General features: G+C 39.6%; 1 protein-coding gene across 1 annotated transcript in view; it reads right to left on the bottom strand.

Moving 5' to 3' along the window:
- The window catches only part of LOC126456600 (glutamate receptor 1-like), a 192,915-nt gene that overhangs the window by 75,055 nt on the left and 92,596 nt on the right, over positions 1-25,264 (bottom strand). Inside the window, exons 2-3 of the mRNA XM_050092345.1 lie at positions 15,452-15,737; positions 3,363-3,612 (exon numbers count right to left, since the gene is read on the bottom strand). Of these exons, the coding sequence (XP_049948302.1) occupies positions 3,363-3,612; positions 15,452-15,737 (536 nt within the window). The remainder of the gene's footprint in view (positions 1-3,362; positions 3,613-15,451; positions 15,738-25,264) is intronic.

Consider the following 25,264-nt stretch of genomic DNA (forward strand, 5'->3'; position numbering starts at 1 on the left):
CAGGAAGTTTCACATCAGCGCGCACTCCGCTGCAGAGTGAAAATCTCATACTGGAAGTACTAATCTAATTTTATCTAATCATTAATGTTTGTGGTGAATGTAACTGTAATTTGACATAGCATCGCTTTCTCTAACAGTACAACAATAAAAAGCTAACATCATATAAAAAAGAATACATAATATCAGTTCATAGCTTATGTTCAATTCACAACACGATTGATCTTAGGCGAACATTTATTTGGTGAGTTACTTGGTTGTAATGTCTTTTCCTCTTCACTCAAGAAATTGAGGGTAGCTCACCGTCTTGAGCTGCATATGTGCTTGCTTGGTCCTTATGATATAGGTGCTTCATATACTGGTTTGAGTACAATGGCGGCAGGTGTTTCCCCGTTAGCAATTTTTGGTTCTATTCTCTGCTCGCACTTAAGGGAAAAGTGCAGTGATGTAGCAGGGTAGGTATTCCGATTTCCACATCAGCAGAGTGGGTATCATCTTGTGGAGCAGGATAAGTAGGTAGATCTCAAACAGAGTTGTTGCTCATAAGAAATGATGACACCATCATGTTATCTTTACTTATGTCGTGAGAGCTAGATTGAGTGGTTCATCAATAACGTCATTCTAAGCAGTTAGACACCATAGCAAGACATCATTCACTGAGCACCCTAAGCTAGTCTGCATGATCGAAACCTCGAAATCTAAATAAAGATCTACGTCTCGAAGTGTGCACGTGCAGTATTTTACTGCAGACGTTAGCTGGATTTACACCCTAGGTAATGAAATACTAAAATTGTGGCAATCTTTAAACGTAATATATCACTGGATCTCCCCCAGAATTCTCGGCCAGTTTCCATACTTAGTTGCACCTATAAGCGCTTGGAAACGCTTATTTACAGTAGAGTTGGAGGTAGTATTTTAGAACAAATTTCAATAGAACAAGCGGGATTTAGGCTTCACAGAAGCTGCAACGACTATTTGCCAAATCTTAGAACTTTCATAGGCGCCGGTAACCAGGAGACACTAAAAACATTTGTGGGCTTTATCGACTGTACGGCAGTATCTGAACCACCATCTAGAAGGAAGGCATAACTTACAAACTACTGAAACTAATTAAAAACCGAAGAACTCCGTCTCTTATTAATATGATAAGTAATCGATATTCTCAGGTTCGCTTTGGTGATAATCTAAGCTCGATTAGTAAACTAAATAAGGCCCTGACACAGATCTCAGTTCTCGCACCCCTCCTGTTTAGCCTTTATGTTTCTGACATTCCAAAATCATCTTCAGGGAAGAAAAATGTTGACTGTAGTCCAGTACGAGTAAAAGAGAGGTTTATTCGTTTCACCTTAACAACAAACAAACTAACATGGGGCTCAAAGTGCAATGTGATGGAGCTATTCTCCGCCAAAACAAGTAGACCAAGTATCGTGGCATCACACTTGACTGCACACTACCTTATAAAAATCATTAGGGAAACATATCAGCCAAGAAAAGAATTCCCAATTACATCATTCGGAGGCTGTGTGACACAACCTAGGGCGCGTCAATGGAGACTTTGCGAACATTGGCTTTTGCAATGTTTTTGAGGCCTCAGATTATTGTGCTTCAGTATCGTGTAATAGTTGTCATACCAGCCTCATCGATGCGCCGAACAAGAACACAATGCGACAACGCGTATGATTACTGGCACACTTCAGACCAACTCCTGTCTAATGGATCCCCCTGCTAAGAAATATCTACCCACCACAGACTCGCAGAACTGGGACCTTGCTTAGAGATTACCACACTGTACAAGAGAAAAAGGAACTACCCATTCATCATGACACACCTGTCTTACGAGGAAACAGGCTTCATTTGAGACACCCGCCATTAATATACTCTGAAGACCTAGCTGCAAGTAACACCAAAGCAAGAGAACTCTGGAGCAAGAACTGCATATTCATCGGATATTACCAAGAATGGGAATGGTTCCACAAATATGACTGTGATACTGCGGGTGTCGAACTAGACAGGAAACTGGTGGTCAAATTAAATAGAATCCGCACTAGATGTGGACGGTGCTCTGACTCACTTTATAAATGGAGTATTGCGGAGTCTCCGAGATGTGAATGTGGTGCCCTGAAATAGACTGTCGGACATGTAAGGGAGGAGTGCGTCCTGCTATGCTATATGGGCACGTAGGGTGATTTTATGAACATGGACCACAGAGGTGGAATGTATTAAAAACCTAAATATCAATATTAAGTTGATTTAATTTGTTTTATGCAGTGATATTTATAACGTATTATAAACATTATCCATGTTTGTGAAATACGTATAGTAATAGTAACTGAGCAACCATGCCAATTTGATTATACAGTTGTTAGTATCATCTACTTTAACCAGTTACTGTTATGACTGAAACTGCTGCTTTGCCTAGAAAAGCAAAAAGCAGTACGCCCAAGACAGACACAATCCCAGAGGGCAATAAGATGTTAATGAAATTGAGAGATATACAGAGTCTAAGCATTTACTCAAGCTCTTGGGGTTACACAGTATGTCACAGGAGAAGAGTTCCATATTCACAGAATGAGAAGAAGAATCATTCGAAGCAAAAAGTCTAGTAAACAACACCTCTACAATACATTTGTTAAGGACTATGAGCACTTTTTCATCTTCTATATTGTGAAACAAATTTCTTCTACTGCAAGCTCTTTTACTTTCCATATTTTCAGAGGTGGTAGTACGGACTAAAACAAGAGAAAAGTTACCAGTAAACATGCGCTCTAAAGCGCACATCTTTGAGCACTTGTTCCTCTTCTCTGGAACGTATCAGTTGCACTGAACAAGTCCCCATAGCCCTCAAGGTTTGCTACATTTCCTTTCTTCGAATGATCGCTCCTGTCATATCCCTGAATATTCACATTTCCTCTTGGGAAACCCTGTATATATTAATTTAGTTGCTTTTACATTCACGCTAATGGCTCCTTTAGGGTATGAGAATATCCATAGGGAATTATCCAAGAGTATCTGTAATAACAGGTACTAAATTCAGAAGTATCCCATTTGAAGTTGAATATGATTCGGAAAAAGTGCTATGACTGCTGTATATCCTGCCTCGTGAAACTGGAAAAGTTTTGTCGCGGCTGCTTGTAGGAGGTAAAAGTCTACACAGCAAGTTCCTCATGCCGTAGTAATTAATCTAAAGTAGTACTAACTCTGCTTCAAAACTCAGTTCTTAAATGAGAATCTGCGAGTGATAAGAATAGGTCTATGAAAACAGATTGATGGCCAGAAGCGTGGAGACTGCTGTTTACAACGTTTTCTGCAGGGGAATGTAATGATATTATCTGTGAGCTAATTTCTCAGAAGCTGCGAGTACTTACCTTTCTGACGAGCTCTAGGATGATGCGGGTGTCGACACCGTCAAATAGGTTAGCGTCGCTGTTGAGCACGACGTACGGCGGGTAGTCGAATGTCGCGATTATGAACGAGCGCCCGGCCAGGTCTGCCAACCTGTCGGGGTAGAGGTTTGCAGACGGCGGGTGCAAGCCACGTGGCCGGCTCCACCGCGCCACAACCAGCTCGTTGCGCCACGTCTCCTCCCCCGTTAACATCAGCGTCACCAGCTCAAAACTAGTGAACAGAATGATGTCTCAGCGAACACATCCAGTTTTCTTATACAAGCAATGTAATACACCTCGGGTAATTATATGAAATTAAAACTGCTGAAGACCGCACAGCCAAAGCACCTCCTTTTGTACTGTAAGCGTGACAAGGGAATTTTATGTTAATCGACGAAAGACAGTTTTTAATGACAAGTTGACTATTTTTGATACTTTTTTAGATTGATATTTAGTTTTGATTTCTAAATTTTTGCTAACATTCAGAGTAAATGCAGGATTGCCATCACAATTTTGACGCTCGTCACTTTTCACAAATACAACAGTGATCAGAATTAACCAGAATGAGATTCTTACTCTCCAGCGGAGTGTGTGCTGATATGAAACTCCCTGGCAGAATAAAACTGTGTGCCGGACCGAGACTCGAACTCGGGACCTTTGCCATTCGCGGGCAAGTGCTCTACCATCTGAGTTCGAGTCTCGGTCCGGCACACAGTTTTATTCTGCCAGGGAGTTTCATATCAGCGCACACTCCGCTGCAGAGCAAGAATCTCATTCTTTAAATGCAAGGTTCGCAGGAGAGCTTCTGTAAAGTTTGGAAGGTATGAGACGAGGTACTGGCAGATGCAAAGTTGTGAGGACGGGTGAGGAGGGGGGGCGGTTGAGTCATGCCTGGGTAGCTCAGATGGTAGAGCACTTTCTCACGAATGGCAAAGGTCCCGAGTTCAAGTCTCGGTCCGGCACACAGTTTTAATCTGCCAGGAAGTTTCGGATCAGAATTAACTTTATCAGCAAACAGGAAATGATAAAAACGTCATGTTATTGAATCATGATTTAACTTTTTAAACGACAGCGACGTGGTAAAATAGTTTCATGTGTGCAACGGTATGGCATTTTTAAAACAACTAGAAAAACATGTACTAGTGTAATAATGTAAAATGTAGGGCTCGGAGAAATTGATACCAAGTGACAACTGTTACTGAGATAGGCGGCTAAAATTCGAGATTCCTGAGATCCGTGAAAGGCTCCATGAAAGCAAAAAATATTTTAAAACGACGATGTGTGAAATGAATATTTTAAAGATAGAATTTAGAACCAAACAAAAGAAAGGAAAGTGCTACTCACAGAAAACAGTATACATCACGGAGGAATAGCAGAACGTTTTCTCTTGTAGACCAAATGGTAAAAAGTCATTGGAAGACCAAAGAAACGTTGGCAATAACTTTCTCCAAGAGTGGAACAGGCGAATCTCCAATTGCTTGTAAGAAGAAGACCAAGTAGATCTGACTGATTTCCAAGCGACGTATAGCCGCAAGGTGTTTACCTTACTATCGTTACAATGACTGTGGGAATACTTTTTTGATAGAAATTTCATAGCAACTATCGTTCCAGCAGAGAAACGTCTGAAGCTGCCACGACGACGAATACATTAAACATGAAGCATAGTATTCACTTTCTTTTGCAAACATCATTTTGTGTCCTGAGGCATCAACACTGTTCAACAGACGACTGTTAATGATAACAACAAAACTACAGTTTACCTATTTATTAAATTTGTTTGGTAATAATTCACATTCAGTAGATTGTTCACATTGAACACTCCATCCATTCAAATGTTCCTCAATTAGATTATTGTCGAGGATGCGGAAAAATAAAAAAAAATCAAACAAACTACACATGAACCAATCTACTAACGTTCCTTCCACGCACACAAAGTGACAAAGTAGTTAATGATACGGAAATATTAAACTGAAATGTAATTGGATTCTTCTATTACATATAAATAAAAATACGTAAAAGTTTAAGATCATGCATTCTAAGGTGTCTATAAGATAATTCAAGTGTTATTGCGGCAAAATAAATGTAGTACCAAGGCTTACCGTGGTGTAGCGGTAGCGTCTTAGGTCACTGTCCACAATGTTGTGGCTTCTGAACTCGCACTCAGCCATAATTCAATTCTCAATAAAACTCATCGGCAACGGCAGCCATAGACTCCCAGTACGGCGAGTCGCCCTGGTCCGTCCAGCGGCCTTGTCAAAGAGAGGCAAAGGGCAGATGGAAATTTGTGGCACTCTACTGCCCATAGGGTGGAAAATAGCGCCCAAAAGGCGGAAAAATCAGCAGTGATCAACGTGATGAGGAAGCAGGAGGCAATGGAAACACATAATGTATATCCACAGTACATGTGTCTGCAACTGCAAAAGTGTCATGATGATTTCTCCACTGGGAAAGATTCTGCACTACTCCACCATTCGGATCTCCTGGAGGTGACTGCCATTAGTGAGGTAACAAAGAGAAAAAGAGTGAACAACGAGCGAAAGGATAGCATTTTATGTGTTTGAGTGTGGAACGTCAGAAGTCTGAAAGTGGTTTGGAATTGACAAAATCCGATGAGGGAAATTCAAAGGCTCAGTTTAGATATAGTGTAGTTCAGTACAGTGGAATATAAAAAAGATATCACGAGACGATTATAGGATCACAAGCAGCAAGTTATGGTGTATCGGGAGTAAGATTTGTCGTGAACAGAAAGACAGGGCACAGACTGAGATAATGTCAACAATTTGGTGATAGGATTATCCTCATCACAACCGGTTGCAAACAAACGCTAATTTCATAAGCTTCAGATGAAAAGACAGACAAAGCATTTGAGGACATCGAATGGCTAATACAGTACCTAAAGGGAGATGAAAATCTAGTAATCACTGGGGTTCCAAACGCAGTAGAAGGGGCCCGATAAGGAGACAGATTCAATGGAGGTTATGGGGTTCGCAATATGAATACGAGATGGGAAAGACTAATTGAGTACTGCAATAAATTTGTATTAATGACAGCGAAAATACTGTTCAAAACCCACAGGAGACGAAACTATAAACGTAAAAGGTCTGGAACCACTAGTAGTTTGCTGCTGGATTACACCATGGTGAGGCACAGTTTGATAAACCAAGTAGTGGATTTCAGATACACCTAACTCCGAATGTAGACTCAGACTTAAAGTTAGTATTACTGAAGAACAGGGTGAAGTTTTAGAGAGTTTTTAGGAAGACTCAGCTGGATATTGAACTTGTAAGTAGTGACAAAACGCATTTGAAGTTTTGTAATTCTATAGATACTGTGATGATGAATACCATAGTAAATGGTTAGGTCGATTAGGAATGGTCCTCACTAAAAATGGCAATCCCATTTGGTGAACAAATACAGGTATTGTGAATAAATCTAGGGTGAAAAAAGAAATTAATTGATCTACGAAAGAAGGAAGTACAAAAATTATCATCAAGAAACAGGAACACTGGAATGTAAGTCATTTAGAAACGAAGTAAAGAGGAAGCGCTGTTGAGAGAAAGCGAAAGGGTTTGCAGGAAAGATGTGATAAACTGACTCAGTAAACTGAGTAGTCAAATCAACCATCGACGAAATAAAAAGAGCGTACGTCGATATTATGATTGCAAGAGGAATTCCACTTTTAAATTCAGAGGAAGGAGCGCATAGATATCAAGAGTACAGTGAAGGCCTTTGCGAGGGGAAACTTTTGTTTGTTGACGTGATAGAAGAAGAAACGGGAGTCGATCTGTAAGACATAGGATGTCCAGCGTTATAGCAAGAATTAAGCTACGAAAAATTTGACATCAATTAAGACGGGAGTCATAGATAAAATTCGTTCGAAATTTCTAAAATCATTGGGAGTAGTGGCAACCAAACGACAGTTCTAGTGGGTGTGTAGAATCTATATGAATGGAGCACTACCATCAGACTTTCTGAAAAATATCATCCACGCAGTCTCAAAGATAGAATTGACAGACAAGTGCGAAAACTAGCATAGCATCACCTTACCATCAGAAAATGGAAAATACAATTGAGAGTTTGTTAGACGGCGGTCAGTTTAGCTTTAGGAAAGTTAAAGGCCCAGAGAGGGAATTCTGAGGTCGCGTTCACTTATGAAAAGCAACGCTTCAATAGATACTGATAGGATTTATTTACCGTAGAAATCGAATTTCGCAATGCAAAATGGTGCAAGGTATTTGAAATATTGATAAAAGTAGGCGTAAGCTACAGGAGCAAGGCGGTTGATATAAAATGTATGCAGTAATCAAGAGGGAACAATCAGAATGAAACAACAAGAACGAAGTGCTCGGATTAAAAAGAATATAAGACAGTGAAGCAGTCTGGCGCCCCTACGGTTCAGGTTATACATTACTGAGGCAATGCTGAAAATCAAACAAAGGTTCAGAAATGGTACCAATGTTAATCCTGAAAGTATAACACATGATAACATTCGTTGACAATTTTGCTATTCATAGTCAACAATAAGAAAGAATATCAGGACCCGTCAAATGGAATAGTCTAATGAGTGCACAATTTAGATTAAATTTAAAGCGCAGAAAGTAAAAAGTAATGAGGTGCGGCAGAAATGAGATTAGCGATAAACTTAACTTCGACGTTGGTTAGTACAAAGTACTTTAAGTAAAGCAATTCTGATATCTTGGCAGCAAGAAAACATAGGATGGATGATGCGAGGACGACTTACAAAAATCCACTAACATAGGGAAAGACGGCATTCCTGGCCACGAGTAGTCTACTAATCCGAAATATAGGGCTTTATTTGAGGAATTAATTTCTGGGAATTTTCATTTGGAGCGAAGGGTTATATAACGGATAGGGGACAACGAGAATAGAAGAGAATGGAAGCGTCTGAGATGTGGTGCTGTAGAAACATATTCAAAATTGTGTGGGGTGCTAACAGTAAGGTCACAAACGAGGAGGCTCTACGCTGAAGCGGCAATAAAAGTAACGCACAAAGAATCCTGAGAATAACAAGGGATTTAATGATAAGATACGTGTTCAGACGTCAGCATAAATCTCGTGGTACCAGAGGGAGCTGTAAAGTTAAAAGAAGAAAAAGAAGTAGGCAGAGATTGGAACATATCCAAGAAATAATTGAAGACGTTGGATGGAAGTGGTATTTTGAAGGGAAGAGGTTGGCGTAGGAGGGAGTGTCGGGCCTCAGCAAACCAGTCAGAAGACGATCCACCGCCCCCCACCCCCCGTTCCCACAACCATCAAACCAAAAATAAATAAATAAATAAATAAAAGAAAAGAAAAATTCTTACATACAGAAACTTTGTCGAAGTCAGATACTCCACAAATATTACGTGTCGTTAAGAAGCATCTGCAGGAAAAGTTGGCCACTCCCGGAGATATTGTGCTAACGCCATGTACTCGTAACAGTGACTCTGATCTTCATAGACACCCTATTCCGGCGAGGAAGAGGGTCCACAAGCTGCTTCCGGTATTCTGCCCCCTACTGAGGCATCGATGATTGGATCTCGTAGAGCTGCAGAATTTTTGGGTGTTGACTACTACGCTTCCCCGCTGTTCCAAGCATTCCTAAAAATTTTCTGTGTAACCGTGATCGGGTGTTTCAGTGGGCCATTTGAGCTGTGATGCGGTGTTTTGAGAGTTCGTCGAACATGGCGAATATGTGTAGAAGATGAAAGAGGCTGTTTATGTGTTGGAAGACAGGCTTGTCCACAGGATGTTCGTCATGTAGATAGATAATCAGTGGACATGCCTGATTATCGCGTATGGTGAAATAAAAAACCTGATTAGAGTTCAAACTAACCTGAAAGAATGGGCCGCAATCATATTACGAAAAACCCCTGTAAACCTCTCTGAATAGCCTGAAATCTCAATTAGAACTGTGAGGCGTGTTAAAAGTCTCCTTGTACTATCGCAGCACTCAACATCTAGCGTCGTTCCAAAAGAGGCAATATGTTGTCGCAGGAACAGATTACTGTCTAGTGACTGGGTGACGACATATGGAAGTTTTGGTCTAGCCGTGAGTTGTGCACGGATAGCCAAATCGCAAGGCGGCCGCCCTCGATAAGGGGGAAATCCGGGCTCGAATCCCGGTCTGGTACAAATTTTCATTGCCACCATTCCATTCTACAGCATGGTGGTCCATATTCTGAGTTGCAAGTACATTTCATGTCCAGGCAAGTATCGGGGGGATCCTCGGTCTCGGAATGGATGAAATGTCTATAATGAAGTTAATATTTAACCCTCAGTACGCACATGCCCAATTCTTTTCACCACCGTAGCCTATATCGCACAACATTCGTGTTGGAAGCGAAGATTTTTTCAACGGTTGCAGCAGTTATTTTGCCTGCTCCTCTCCACTTAATTGATTAACAGCTTTTCATAATTTATTATTATTATTATTATTATACACCCACTCATATTTTGAAACATATTAATCGCTGTTGACCAATACTGCCTTACTTACTTCCTGTAGTTGGAACGGAGTATTTACTAAAAACATTCAAGTCTCAAAGTTTATATTTCCCAGAAATTCGAGTCTATGGACAATAAACTATCCAACAGACGGATCGATGCGACAGATGATAAATTTGAGCAATAGTAATTGTATTAGAACAAATTCATTCTTATCCACACAGGAAGTTCCGAGCCTACGGATTGAAAGCTCTGTGACATTCTATTATTCTCAAATTGACCACGCAATATATTACTGTTGCTTGTTACCAGTACTAGGATACTTTCCAAATAAATTTTACACAAAATGAGCTATTTTTATTTTGTTAAATATGACACGTCAGATTCTATACACACTGAATTTCACCACAGATGCAATCTGAAGTACATGCAGTATATAGCAGGCTTAAACTGATTATCCAGCACTGGGAAAACTTATGTTCAACGCTTTATACGATTTGACAATGGAAGTAATATAAAAAAAGGCTACAGAATGAATATTGTAGTGAAAGGTTGAGAGATTGTTTAATGGCTGGAGGGGTGATGTCCACTGAAATAATAAAACGAATTATTCCCCAGTATAATTTCGAATTTTTGTCATTTCATAGAAAGTATAAGATATTTTACTGCCATTTCTTTTCCACCGCTTGTCCTGTTAGCTTTTACAAAATATCTTCATTATTTTTGCAATATAACATAACTTCTACCATATATCCTAGCCTTATGCCATTTCAACAATGATAACGTTGATCAGTCCGGTCACATGGGACACCATAGCCGTGAATTTATTGACAGATAGAGATGTGATTCCATCTCGTCTTCTTTTCCTAAATGTAGGTATTTTTATTTACTGCATATTACATGACTGGTCAGTTTCGACTTTACAGGCCATTTATCAATTGCTGCCTGTATTGTGATACGTACAGCACTTGGTAATGGCCTAAGTTGTCGAAGCTGTCCATTTGTACAAAATGCATTTAAGCATTTGCAACTGAGGTGTAAATGTGTCTCTAACCTTCATTTATAATGCTGGATTCCCCCTTCTCTACAAACCTGTCAGTGTTCACATTGTGACAAATTGCTCTTCGTAATGTCAGTCACGCGTAAGGTGCTCATATTCTGATGCAGCGCATCTTCAAACGCATATTAATTTTATTAATTGTGAACGGTTGGAGAAAATGAATCCGCATTTCTTCTGCGATGATACTCAAAACTATTGAGAAGTTCTGTTTGTTAATCACCAAATATACTTATGCTACCACCTTACTCGTATAATAGGCACATACTAACTGCAACGTATATAACTGAGAGGGTATAATTTCTTTGAGATTTCGACACAGTAATTGGCTCTCTAGCAGATACCTTTCAAATAATCATATTTTAGTAGTGTATAACACTGTCAGATAACACGATAAAAACAATACTGATTGAAAGGACATTGCCACTGCAAGTTAGTAGAATTTAGTGTTGTAAGGATAAAAGCAGCGGCCGGTAAAAAATGTCTATGGGTACATACGCTACAAGTCAGTGTCCTTTACATGCTGTGGCTTTCTTAAACTTGATGATGCATTAATTGCTCTGTCTGTGTGGTATGTTTGTCAGGCTCTTTTCTAAGGCAAGTGGCAGCTAGCATCTCCAGCACTATGCTAACTACGCCACTGTAAATGATTTATTTCCCTCTCTGCAATAATGTGGCTCAAATTTTTGTTTGGTAAATCAGATTCACTATTTTATTTCACTTTCACTAAATTCTCTCTGAGCCATGTCGCTTGTCCTGTAGAAAACCCCTTGACTGCTTTTCCAGCGTTCACATCCAATATCATGAAATTTTTCATTCATTCTTTTGAATATATAATTTAACCACTCTTTTGTTACATTTTTCTTAAGGATTTTTCACTTTCCTCTCTCAGCTCATCATTGATTGCTTTTCATTATTGTTAGATTGGTGCCTCAAATACCTCGTTTATCGTATGGTGCATTTTCATATTTAATCATTTCAACATTAATATATCCAAGACGACTGAGATTCAAATCCCTTCCTTGCTGCCCAGATTTAGTTTCTTGCGACTATCCTAAATAACTCACTATATTTCTCCGAAAGCACTTCTTAAACTGAGACGAATTCACCATCCTTCTTGAGTCAGAGCTAGTGTTCCGTCCTCATGGCGTCATCGTCGACAGAACTTTAAATCTGTTTTTCTTTTCTTCCTTCGCTCTGACTTTCAACATTAAATCTCTCTCTTCCTGCAGCTGTCGACAATCTGATTCAATCGGTAATTATATGTCTGTTACATTTGTACTATTTCATCTTATATGTTCGTTTCAACTCAACTTACTTACCATTAGAGACTTACTATGTTCATCTATATGATGGACTGGAAGCAATCTCCATATGCGATTAATAAATCCCTATCCAGTGAAGATATTTTTCACGTGCACCTTTCTGTGTTCTCCAGAAACTCATGAACTCTTGTACCTTGCGGACAGTGAACCTAGGGACACATGTTGGTTCCTGGGCGATGTATTAATCTAGTGGCTGAGTTTAGAATCATATGCAGGTACACGCACTCCGAGACCAACATAAGAATTTTCCGACATTTTCTATTATTTTTGTTGTTGTCAGATATGAGGCATGTTTTCTGCTGAATTTTTAAATATTTTCACATCTACACATTTTTGTGCCGTGTAATACATAAGGTGCTTGGATGGCACTGTTAACGATTCAGTTATATAGTTTTATAGAAAGCAAAAGTCACGTATTTTTAAAACTGGTTATATGAGTACAGCGTGTGGATAATTAAACCATACTATCTTGAAACAAAAGAAGTTCTTACACTACAGAGCATACGATTTTGTAATTCAATCATACTATCATTAATTAAATAAATCATACTATCACTCATTAAATCATACTATCGTGAAACAAAATAAGTTCTTACACTACAGAACATGCGATTTTGTAAGTTACTGAGTTTCTTTAAATTCTGAACAGTTTTATTTGTCTAGAAAATGGAAGCATCTCGTAGTGTTCAAAAGCTTCAATATCAAAACGTGTTTAACTTGTTAACAATTTTTGATAATACCTCTAGCCAACTTCATTTTACTTACTAATTATTGATGTTTAGTAATGTAAGAGTTAGACTATTATATTCAGTATTGATAAGAATTTGTTGTATGTGACACTTTTTAATTTCTATAAAATTTGTTCCTAGGTAGACTACCATGTAGTAACCAGTGACATATTTACACATTGGGAAAAACCTTACCTTTCCACGTTAATTTTTGCAATTTCAAACAAGAAAAAATGCAGCGTACAGAAAGTGGATGCCACAATTCGAAAATGGAATAATAACATTATCATATATTTGAGGCGAAAGTCTGAAAATGTTTCAGCTTACAAAGATCTTCTCTACCTACTCTTATATTTAATGAATCAAATAAACAACCTCAGATAACCTTTCGCGTATCTACACTTACAGATCCTGTGTCTTTCTTTCCTCTTGTACTCTGGCAGACACTAGCAATTTTACTAGGTCACACAATAGTTTTATACCTCAGTACCTACACGACATTTCCACCTAAGTTCATACGGAGAAACGATGTAAGATATAAATTTGTAGGCTTTCATGGTCAGTGTGAGTTTCACTAAAATAATTTTGGATGTTAGTACACGTCATAATCAAATACTAAAACAATTATACCATGGGTATTTCGACCGTCTTGCAGCGGTCCTCTACAGTTGCCCTCGATCGCTGCAAAGACAGTCGAAACAGTGCTATCGTTGTTTTAGTATTTTGTAATGATACGGCCTATCAACCTAAATGATTTAGTTAAAACAGCATAGAATATGTTTAGCTGTTATCACTGTAGAGACGTCAGACTACATTACGTCTGTGTGGGCGCAAAGAAGATATAAAACTTGCAGTATCCTTCATCCATCTAAGTCGGATATTATAATTTCCAGATTATACCTTACTTTTCAGGAACGTACAAATGGCATATTTGTACTTCAGATTTAACATATTTATAGAATACATGTCGTATATTCGTTCAACGTGGTTCATTTCAGACGAAGTTACACATGTCAGTTCAAGCATCAAAGCGGGAAGCACACATCATGAAAACTTTTCTTTAATAAAATTCAGTGACGATATGGAAACTGAAGTGGACGTATAGTATATTGCGTCAGTAAACAACATTCAGTTCATGTTATGAGTTTGGGAGTTACTTCTGATAAAAGCACATAATTGTCATAATTTAACGTAGAAATATATAGGGTGTAACGGGTATAATTGTAAATATTTCTATGGGTCACTGAGGCCAGTGTACTGAACAACATTATACCAGTATTTACGTAATTTAAAGACTAATAATTATAACTATTAGAAGTCATACGCTTTTTGGTTGGTTAGTACCAACAAGTATGTGTGCCTAGAGCAAGCCATTAATGCTAATATTTTCCCCTGGGACCACGTCAGGTGTCGACGTGAAAACGTATGGACGCCAAACCACTGGTCTATAGTGACCGGTCTAGGCAGCAGTGCGGCAGCTACGACCATGCAGAGAAGGTCTGGGCAAAAAATTTGTAACGTGTTTGTAGGAAGACTGTTCGACGGAGAGGAAATACAACCAACACACTAATGCGTTTACATATTAAGATACCATATATAAGAAGTTCTGCACTTATTCGCTCTGTTTACAACAATACTACAGAGCTGGACACATGTAATATAACACAGTAGGCATGGAAATTTTGTAATCTGTACACTAATACAGATTTTGATTTAAATAGCTGACAAGTCACAGAGTGAGGCAGGAGGAAAGGCAAATGCGTGGAGGGGTGGTAGTGATTCTGAACGAAAAACATCGTATTAACATACGTTCTGTTCTTAAACGTTTCCGAGGAAGCTAATGATAGCACTAATGAACAGAACAAATGCCGGTAGTAACAAATGAAAGTTTATGATCTAATGTTCCGCTTTATTATTGCAAATTTCCTCACAAAAGATTTTCAAAAGTCGACCATCAACTAAAATGCATTTTTGGGTACTTGTATTCAGCTGCTGTGTTGCTGATCTGAGTTCATTCATACAGTCCTTTAGTTGAGGACACACATGTAATACACGAGTGAGAGATTCTTACTTTCTGTCTTATAGACTTGACTCTTAAGCCAAGCCCACAAACATTATTATCAGTAAGATCGGCTGACCTCGGTGACCAAGAAAAGACTCCACGGTGACAGATCCAACGCACAAGACACGTGTTAGCGAGCTACTTTGTCACTGGCCGTGCGGGATGTGCAGAACCTCCGTCGTGCTGAAAGCACACACGACGTTGTGTTGCCAAAGGCATATTCTGCAAGTACTCTGGTACCAGATTTTGCAAAGGATCACAGTGCTGCACTCCGCTGAAATGGTTGTCTAAAATAGGTAGATCGATGAGCTGGTCATCATTGAAACTGTCAGTAAAGACAACACTAGTATGGTACTGTCGCTTTGGTTGTATTCACATGAGGATGCACTTGAAGAAGGACATGTGACTGATTGGGTGAAAGGAAGTAGCAATGAATAAAATCTGCGTCTTACCTGGCAGTATCATCGGCCATTCTAGCCACTAGAATGTCGGGAACAAGGTCGATGTTGCGGAGAGCGAAGATCGCAGATACATTAATCTGTGGAAACTGAGCTGCCGGCAGTACCAGTAAGCGACGATTCACTCGCGTGGTGGCTAGTTTTGACGCCTTGAGGAGCGCGTCGACGCAAGCTGCTGCGTCGCGACATCGAACCACCAATCCCCGGCAGTCGGCGTCCAGGGCGGACACCAAAAGGCGCTCCACAGGAACTTCTCCACTGGCCTGCGATATTAGTACAGCTGCGGGAAACCAGAAATTTAAGTGCGCTAAACCCTCTGGAACATCTGACAACGCGATTATACATTTGTAATTTTCAAATTCCTTCAACATAATTCTGGACCCCATTTTTTGTATCAGACCATTAAAAGAGCTAAGATCGTCGTTCTGCGGTATCAGACGTCCATCAGACAGAGAAATTCCTAATGTGGCCACCATCAGGAAGAAACGCATTGCCTGTAGCGACAGGGAAAACCTATCCAGTTAAAAACGCCTCTAACTAGACCACTTTTCTTTTTCGCTGAAAGAATTCCCAGTCGAAAAAAGTAATATTTCGGTTTACATTAACTTAACATCTGATTCACTTCTGTCTGTTGTCTGTGTGGTACATCTGATGCCGTTTATATGCGTGTTCTCGGGCACAGTACAATCCTATATATGACGCAAATACCATGAAATATTTAAATCCTCCTCCCGAGCTAATTGGAACTACGTTTCCTTTACGTTTCACGCAAAAAATAGACTGAACTCACTTCTTGGTCATCAAACAATATTTTGCACGATTTATACATAGATCAAAAGTCTCCTTCTGAAATATAAGTAAAGACTCGGGTCAGGCACTCATCCGACGCCGTTTTAAAATATTACCTCTTCCGATACTTACCCTCACGTTCCAGGCAGATGTTAAATATTTCGTTTCCACTCTGAATTCCAGATCAAAGCAAATGACCGCTTTTAGTCGGGATGATAACCTCAAAGAACCGTGTCGAGATGGCAGCATTCAAACGTAAATTATACATCTGTAGCCCTTCATCCCTGGTCAACGGACTTTTGAGTTGAAAATGTCTATTCACTTGCTGTCGAACTTTTTGTGTGACAAACTACCGTCAGATTTGAATCGCTGATAACTACGAGACTAATAATGAGCAAACAGTGGTAGGGACCGCAACGGATAGATCATGTCTGTACGTGTTTGTTGCCCAGCGTTTGTTTTGTCTGTGACGTCATCGTACCAGCGCAGGCGCGTGCGGATGCGCATGATTGTTACGACGTACCATTGAGCAAAGTTAAAAATTAGTGTAGCGTGGAAACGCGTTTAGCTAGGTCATTCAGGACATTGATTCGTGTGTCATTGTGAAGAGCGTGAGGAGTACTACTGGGCTCAAAAGCGCAACAATTAAAATGCATGGCGGAATATAAGTGAAAATCGGATTTAATTAAAATTACAATATTATGGATAATGTCGTATCATATGATTTTTAAATATGCTATGAAATTTATAAAATGCAAGTCAGTAGAAAGGTCTCGTGGAAAGACATCCAAAAGTCTGAAAGAGTTCAGACCGTACGTGAGAGCAGCGGCAGCGCCGATAAGGAAATGAAACGGCGCTGCGCCATTATGTAACTGGCCGTCAGGTATACCTGTATAGCAGTAAGCACAAGTCGTACTTCCTGCAACATTTCACCCCCACCTTGTTAAAGTGCGATGTATATGGCTGTCCTCATAGTTTATCAAAATTCTTAGAGTTTAGGTTAATTTTTATATTCTGTCAAATATTTTCGTATCCTTTTCGTTCCTTATTTTATGTGAGGGTTCTTCGGTTTTACCTCTCAGTAAAATGGTTTTATACTGGAACATTCAAATTGTTTTCAGATTCTTCACATCTCATGCCAGTCTTCTCACTATACCGTATAATATGTTTCCCTCCAAAGGTGAAGTTTCAGGAATTTCACCCATCAGCACATTGCGACGATTATCTCCAGTAGGTTTCATTTAATGAAAAAGTTTTCATAGCATGTGTTTCTCTGCTCTGTATGTATTCTTTGTTAAATGCATTGTTTTGTAGAGGAGAGGCTCTTAACTTGCGCCGGCATTTACCTTGTGTAAATCTTACAACTCCGAGCTTTCTCTCTAATTTCCGACTTTTTCACACCAAAAGTTGTCTACTATGATACGAGAATAGCCAGCGGTTGTAACAGAGCGGCAGAACCGAGGAGAAATTGTTTCAGATTCATACATAAGGAATTCATGTTCAACCTAAACGTAACTTTTATTGTTCTTAATTAAGTTATATTCAAGGTATATATGCATAAATAAAATTAAACGTAAATGGTTAATGATTACGATTGAGTTAATGGGTATGATGGACATTTATCGTAATAACCAAGCTGTGAATTTTTCCTGCATATTATTATTTTAGTTTATGCTAACTATTTATTGCAATGGGAGGAAAATTGTAGTTTGAGCCGTTTGCTGATATAGCACCATTATCATGTCCCAAGATACATTGAAGTAGACGTTGTGACATTACAGCCTTTATCACTGCGATTTTTAACATGTAAAAGTTTTTTTTTCTGTATTCGCGTCAGTATGTGCGAAATTTTAACATATACCAATGAATGTTGTAACCAGATATCTTTGCCGCGCTCCTGAAAAGCGCAGAATATCACGATAGCTATAAACTGTTATACGCTGCTATCGATCAGTAAAAAAACGATGTACCTATGTTTCAAAATAACAATTGCCAATTTTTACTTCTGCAGGGAGCCGCGCCGCTCTCTAGCTGTTCTTCTGTGAATGTGTTGCGAGTCGGACGCAAAAGTATTGTGCTCCATACTGATATAATCATTTTATTGTAAATTTAAGAGTTTAAGTGATTAAAAATATATGTAGCCACAAACAAGCGAGAATGTGTATCATGAAAATTCGCTCCACCGCCACATTGGGTGGCCATGTTCATGTACGTTTCCGTTTCATAATATAATACTTGAAGCCTTGAAGTATATTTAATTTCAAAGAATATCTCTCAACCTTATATTCATTAATTATACTTGTGATAATCTTTTCTGTTTAAAAGATTTATGCAGCTTATGATCCAGCGTGTGTTCTGTCGGAACAGGAGGCTGTCGTGACGACATCGCTATAGTATTTATTCCAAGTTCTTTCAGTTCCGTTTATATGTTCGTACAAATCCAATTAGTTGGTCCCTTAGGTTTCTTTCATGTAACTTCTGTCTGTTCTCTCCGCGCGATCTTCCTCCGAAAAAAAATTTCTGTTTATTTTTTAGTAATTTTCGATATCGCGAATGAGAAAAGACAGCCGCCTCCTGCTCCGAACGGAACACCACGACTTTTCTAACGTCGGAGAGTACCGCACGAATTTTCCGCTAAAAGGTAATAGAATTTCTTAAAGCTGGATCAATTACACATGTTGCTGCTGTTCTCCGACAAATCTGGTGTGATTAATAGTAATTTATTGTGTCACGACAAAAGGAACCAATTTTATTTTTACCAAAGCAACAAAGCTTTCAATTAAATTACTAAAAAAAAAAAAAAATACCAGATCTGGCGCCCGAACCGGGACTTGACTAAAATATTGAAAGTGTTACGGTACTAATATATGATTGTCTTATTTCATGTATCGCTCTTTGGAACCCAATGCTGCATAAAATTACGCATGAGCAATAAATATACGCAATATTGAAGGACGCGGTATTTACACAAATATCTTGCGATTTAATAAGACGCAGATTTGCAGTTTTGAAGAGAACGCCGAGTGAGTACCAAATTTTCGTTTGCCATAGTTCTGTCTAAAGAGTAGCTCATTTGACCTTCAAATTCGACCTCACTGTATCCTTTCTGTAGCTTAACGTAATAAACCACTTTTTTTTCTACGTAAATATTTGAACATTTTCTGTAACCTTTTGCTTGGACTATTGGTTATATACTGTAGTTAGTATTCTCGTGTAAGTTCAAGATGGATGCCATTTCAGTCTTTTCTGTGTAACAGCGTTGGCAATCAATTGTTTCAACGGCGTTGACTTCATCTTGTCTTTTTGCTACAGACGTGTGTCAGTTATTACCCACGTAACATTAGACATTTGACGAACGCGCCGCGACTTTAACTTGCGCGGCAAGAATAATTGACAATAAGAATTTCAGTTGGCAGTACCCATTTTAAGTTGGCTATAGTCGAATTTCATTATGGCGGACGGACAATCGAGCGCGAACTCTGCAGACGAAAGCGACGGCACTGTTAACAAACATCACCGACTCCGCTCACGCGGAACGACGGCCAGGACAGACGACAGACAAGAGGTAGCTAACGTGGACGACACTCAGCAGGAAACACCCACCTCCCCGATAACGGTATCAATTGACATTGTCAAAATGTTACAGGAATTGATACTAGACAGACAGGAGAGGGAACAGCGCGAACGTGATCGCGAACAACGTGAGAAAGACAGAGACAAGTTTTTATCAGAGTTGAAAACGGATATGACAACACAGATTGACTCAGTTAGGAATGACGTAAATACCACCATTGATGCGAAAGTAGGTACCCTCACTACGCAAGTAGGCTCTCTCACAGCACAGATATATTCGGTTAAGGGTGACGTCACGGCGCAAGTAACCACTTTGACAACACAGATAAGCATTCTGAATAAAAAAATTGATAACGTTGGTCAGAATCTCACAACTCAAATCGAAGCGTGTCGCAAAGAAACCGATTCGGTAAAACTTGCGTATAAAACAGTTGCACGACAGGTAGACGAGTTAGCGACAGCGGTAGCCACTGTAGAATCAAAAGTAAGTGCAATGGCGAATGACATTTCAGACCGAACTATTGAGGAAAGAGTTAACAGTAGTGTTGCTTCGCACACTAAAGCACTTACCGAACATTACAAAGAATGGATTGATGTACAAGAGAAGCTTGTTGAGGAGAAGGTTACACGTGACATGAAAGATGTTGTTAAATCCGCAACCTTAGACATATTATCTGCACCCGGCAGTTCAGGAGACACTGTTTGTACTGAACTAGGCCAAATTAGACGACTGTTTACCCAGGATTTGCCGGAATGGCGGAAGCAAGTAACAGATGAGATATCCGACCTGAAACAGCAAATTCAAACACTACAGTATGATAACCAGAGTGACGGGAAACACTCACTACCTTCTGAGCCAGATGAACATCAATACCAGACAACACAACAACACAACACACCACAGGACATTCCGCGACCGAAAAATGAATTTAACGATTCACACAACAACAACACTGAACAATCGTCAGTCACAACCCTCATGAAAGAGGAGAGTGTATTGAAACACAGAGTTTTTCAACCATTCTAACCGGAAATGCGAAATATTCATCCAGTCGTTTTCCTAAAGAACTTTTCAGGAGTCTTTCCAGCTGCCTGGAATGACAAACAGAGAATACAATTCATTACCGGATACATACAAGGAGAAAGTGCTATATGAGGAACCGAGATGGTTGATAAGTGCAAAACATTTAGCGAGTTTGAGAAGAACTTTTTAAGCAAATTTTGGAGCGCAGGTGTTCAGCAACGCCTACGCAAAGAGGTCTACAACGCCGAACCTTTCCATTCGAACAGTGGCGGACTTCGCCGGTACTTTGAAAAGTACTTGAGAAAGATACAATATTGGGACACTCCCATAACAACAAAAGATGTTATTATGATTCTTAAATCAAAACTACCCATTTCCATACGCGAAAAATTAGTGAACGTGTCAGAGGAAGATCAGGACGCATTTTTATCCGTCCTTGATTCGCTCGATCTTATACACGAAGACGTGCGTGCGAATGCTAACAGTAAGAACAACAACGCAGGCACGTATTCGAATGGAAACGGTAGTAATGGAAATGGTTCACACAAAACACAATACGGAAACAAACAGTACAATAACCGCAATAGAGGCCGAAACAATGGTTACCGTAATGGTAAACACAAAAACAAGCATTACGGCAACCAACGGTACAATCCAATATACAACACGCAACAACAGTATTACGGGAATGCCCCATACCAATCAAACAATAACGGTAGTAACTTCTACCAGAATGGGAACAAATACAAGGGTAAACGTTGCAACAATCAAAATTGCGGAGGTCAGCTACCTCCACCACAACCCTATGGGCAGCCACAACACCAGCAACAACAGCAATACACGCCTCAGCAACAACCATTCATGCAACAACAACAGTACACGCCACCACAACAGGACTTTAGATACAATAACAATAAACCAAGAAAACAATACAATCCACCGGTATATTTTACGCAGGCAAGTAATGTACCGATTTTTCAGCCTGGTAACCAAGTGCAGTACCAACAAGGGTTTGATACAAATCAACACACACAATGGGTAATAAACCAGCGAGAATGGTCAAGTGATGTGATAGAAGAATCAAATCAGTCGCATCACAAGAAAGCGGAAAACTAAAGGCAGCACCTTTTCGCCTCCTTGGGGATGCTGCGGGACATAATGGGGGCAATCTCGACCTTGAACGACTTAACGTAATACGTTATAATCGCGACACTGACTTGAGAGACGATTTGGTGCAGGAAAATATTGAGACAGACTTGAATGACGTATGGGAAGACGAAGTACAAGCAATGACTAAAATTTACATAGCCAATACACCAATAGATGCTATTATGGATACTGGTGCAAACGTAAATGCTTTATCACTATGTATGTTTAAGAAAGTTTCTGCAGGGATGAAAATTTTAACGTTACCAGTACAAGGTTGTTCAGTAACAGGAGCGGTAGGATCTTTATCACAGCGAGTCAATTTGCAAGCTCAGGTACCGATAAGGATTAATTCTAGGTCTTTCATGTGTGTATTTCTAGTAGTTAAGAATTTGTCAGTGTCATGCTTATTAGGAATGGAGTTCCTGAGGAAGAATAAGGCAGTGATTGATATAGAAAAGGGTATCTGTACAATCCGAGTAGGTGAACAGGAGGTAACGCTGCAATTGTTGCGCGGCAAGGTCAAAAGAGTCAACACTGAGCACAAAGTTAAGGTACGCAGACTGGTACAGCGAATGTTTTTGAACCAAGCACACATGACAAGACAGGGTAACAGTTGGACGGATTTTGATACTGATGACGGACTTCAGACTAGAGAAGAGATTTTGAATAAAGTAAGCGAATCAAGTGAACTTGATTACATACAAAGGCAAGATTTACTGCACTTACTTATGAGGTATCTTCATGTCCTTTCTTCGAAACCTGGAGTAATACGTGATTACGAATATGACATGAAGGTCGCTCCCCATTCTACTTATTGCAAGACAACGTACTCTGTCCCGTATGCAAGGAGCGAGGCTGTGAAAAATGAAATACGTAAAATGCTTAAGTGGGAGATCATTGAACCGTCAGACTCACATTACAGTAGTCCGTTATTGCCAGTTTTGAAGCAGGATGGTAGTGTACGTATAGTTTTGGATGCAAGAAACATAAATAAAATAATTATTCCAGTAAGAACTCGACCTGAGGCTATGGATGAACAATTACAAAGGTTTCATGGAGTAAAATTCCTCACATCGGTAGACTTGAGATCGAGCTACTGGCAGGTCAAGATGACATCACAGTCTCGAAAATACACAGCGTTTATATTTGCAGGTAGATCATACCAATTCAAAGTAGTTCCATTTGGTTTGAATGTGAGTTCAGGCGTATTCATAGCTGCACTTGATCATGTATTAGGACCTGAACTGTTGAATCGAGTAACAGTGTATGTTGATGACTTACTGATTGCTACGAAATCTTGGGAAGAACATTTAGACATAATAAGCAAAGTTTTCCAGAGGTTTGCTGACTATGGAGTCACAGCTAATCTACATAAGTCTAAATTTGGTAAAAGCGAGATTAAATTTTTAGGACATCTTGTATCATCACAGGGAATTACCCCAGATCCAGACAAACTAGCAGCTATTAAAAACTTTCCTGCGCCCTCTTCTAAACGCCAGTTGAAAGGCTTCCTCGGAATGACTTCCTTTTTCAGAAAGTTTATTTCGGACCAGTCGATGAACAGTCAAGCATTGCATGATCTTCTAAAGAAAAATACTCACTGGCATTGGACGCCAGAGTGTCAGGCAGATTTTGATCGCATTAAACAAGCACTTCTTAACAGCAATATTTTGTTCCATCCAGACATGTATAAAGAATTCTGTATTTCGTCAGATGCTTCATTTGAGGGGCTTGATTCTTGTTTGTTTCAAATAGAAGTAATTGATGGAAAAGAAGAGATAAGAGTTATCAGCTTTGCAAGTAGGGTTCTCACAGAATGTGAGAGGTCATACTCGGTGACAGAGTTGGAGGCTGTGGCCGTTGTATGGTCCTTTAAAAGGTTCAATTACTTCATCCATGGTCAGAAAATTAAGGTCTTTTCTGATCACAAGCTCTTAGTTTCTTGCTCTCGTGTAAACTTCTTCATCCTCGTCTTACACGATGGAGTCTCTTCGTGCAAGAGTATGATTTCGAAATAGTATACATCAAGGGTAAAAACAACATTATCGCCGATGCTTTGTCACGCATGCCGCAAGGACTTCCCGAGTCCAGTGAACTTATCGTGCAGATGTCTAACTACCGAATTCTTCTAATGAAAGACCCACTACATAGAAAGTATTTCCTTCAGCTCTGCAAGCAGATGCGTATACTCCAAGAAACAGATCCCAAATGGCGTAAGGTCAAACAACTTCTTCTAACAAAACCCGATCACCACTTGTCCGAATTTTATAAACTACACAACGATGCTTTATTCCATCGAACTTCTCTCCTCTCTGGTAGATGGTGTGTGTGTATACCTCACGCATACATTGAACACCTTATCTGGTACTCACATCTTTCCTGGGGTCATTATGGACCTGAAAAATGCAAACGAAAGATTTCTGCCTATTGCTATGTACCAAACTTGCACCATCGAATCCACAAGTTGTTAAGTACATGTCTTATCTGCCAGAAGGCAAAACCCTTCAACCATTCGAACCTAATTCCTCTGAATCCAATTATTACTGAGAGACCAAATCAAGTTCTGGCCCTTGATCTCGCCGGCCCCCTGCTGCAAGGGAGGGGAGGGGTGAAATACCTAGTCGCATTGTTGGATCTTTTCACAAAACATGTGAGACTTTATGCAGTGAAATCATCCAGTGCACTTCCGATCATCTGTCGAATCGAACAAGACTATTTTCCTCGATTTGGCAAGCCGTAGGCCATTCTATCAGATAATGCATCGAATTTCACTGGCAGACAATGGCGCAATTTTCTTGCCAGACATGGCATCAAACAAATACTTATATCTCGTTTCAGACCGCAATCTAATCCCACCGAACATATCTTCAAAGAGTTCAATACATTCATTCGAACCTACATACCTAATCGACAAACCCGTTGGATTGACTTTGTATCTTCATTCGAGCAGATTGTCAACAATCTTCCACACTTCTTAACTGGATTTACACCTGCGGAATTAATGACGAGTCATCAGGAAAGAAATAAATGGTTAGATCCCATACCTAAAATTGTAGAACCAGAATTAGATTTAGATGCAAAACTTAGGCAAGCATTGGTGTCCTTAGCTGTACAGGCGAATCTACGCAAGAAGTCTTATGACAAGAAGGTATCTAAGGCTCTTACATATGATATTAATGAAAAGGTGCTTTTACGGACACATTTTAAGCCATCGAAGTTGTTGAAAAGAAATCGGAAATGGAGGCTACTGTACGACGGACCATTTGTAGTAA

This window comes from Schistocerca serialis, chromosome 2 (genome assembly GCF_023864345.2).
Source record: "Schistocerca serialis cubense isolate TAMUIC-IGC-003099 chromosome 2, iqSchSeri2.2, whole genome shotgun sequence".
Classification (NCBI taxonomy): domain Eukaryota; kingdom Metazoa; phylum Arthropoda; class Insecta; order Orthoptera; family Acrididae; genus Schistocerca; species Schistocerca serialis.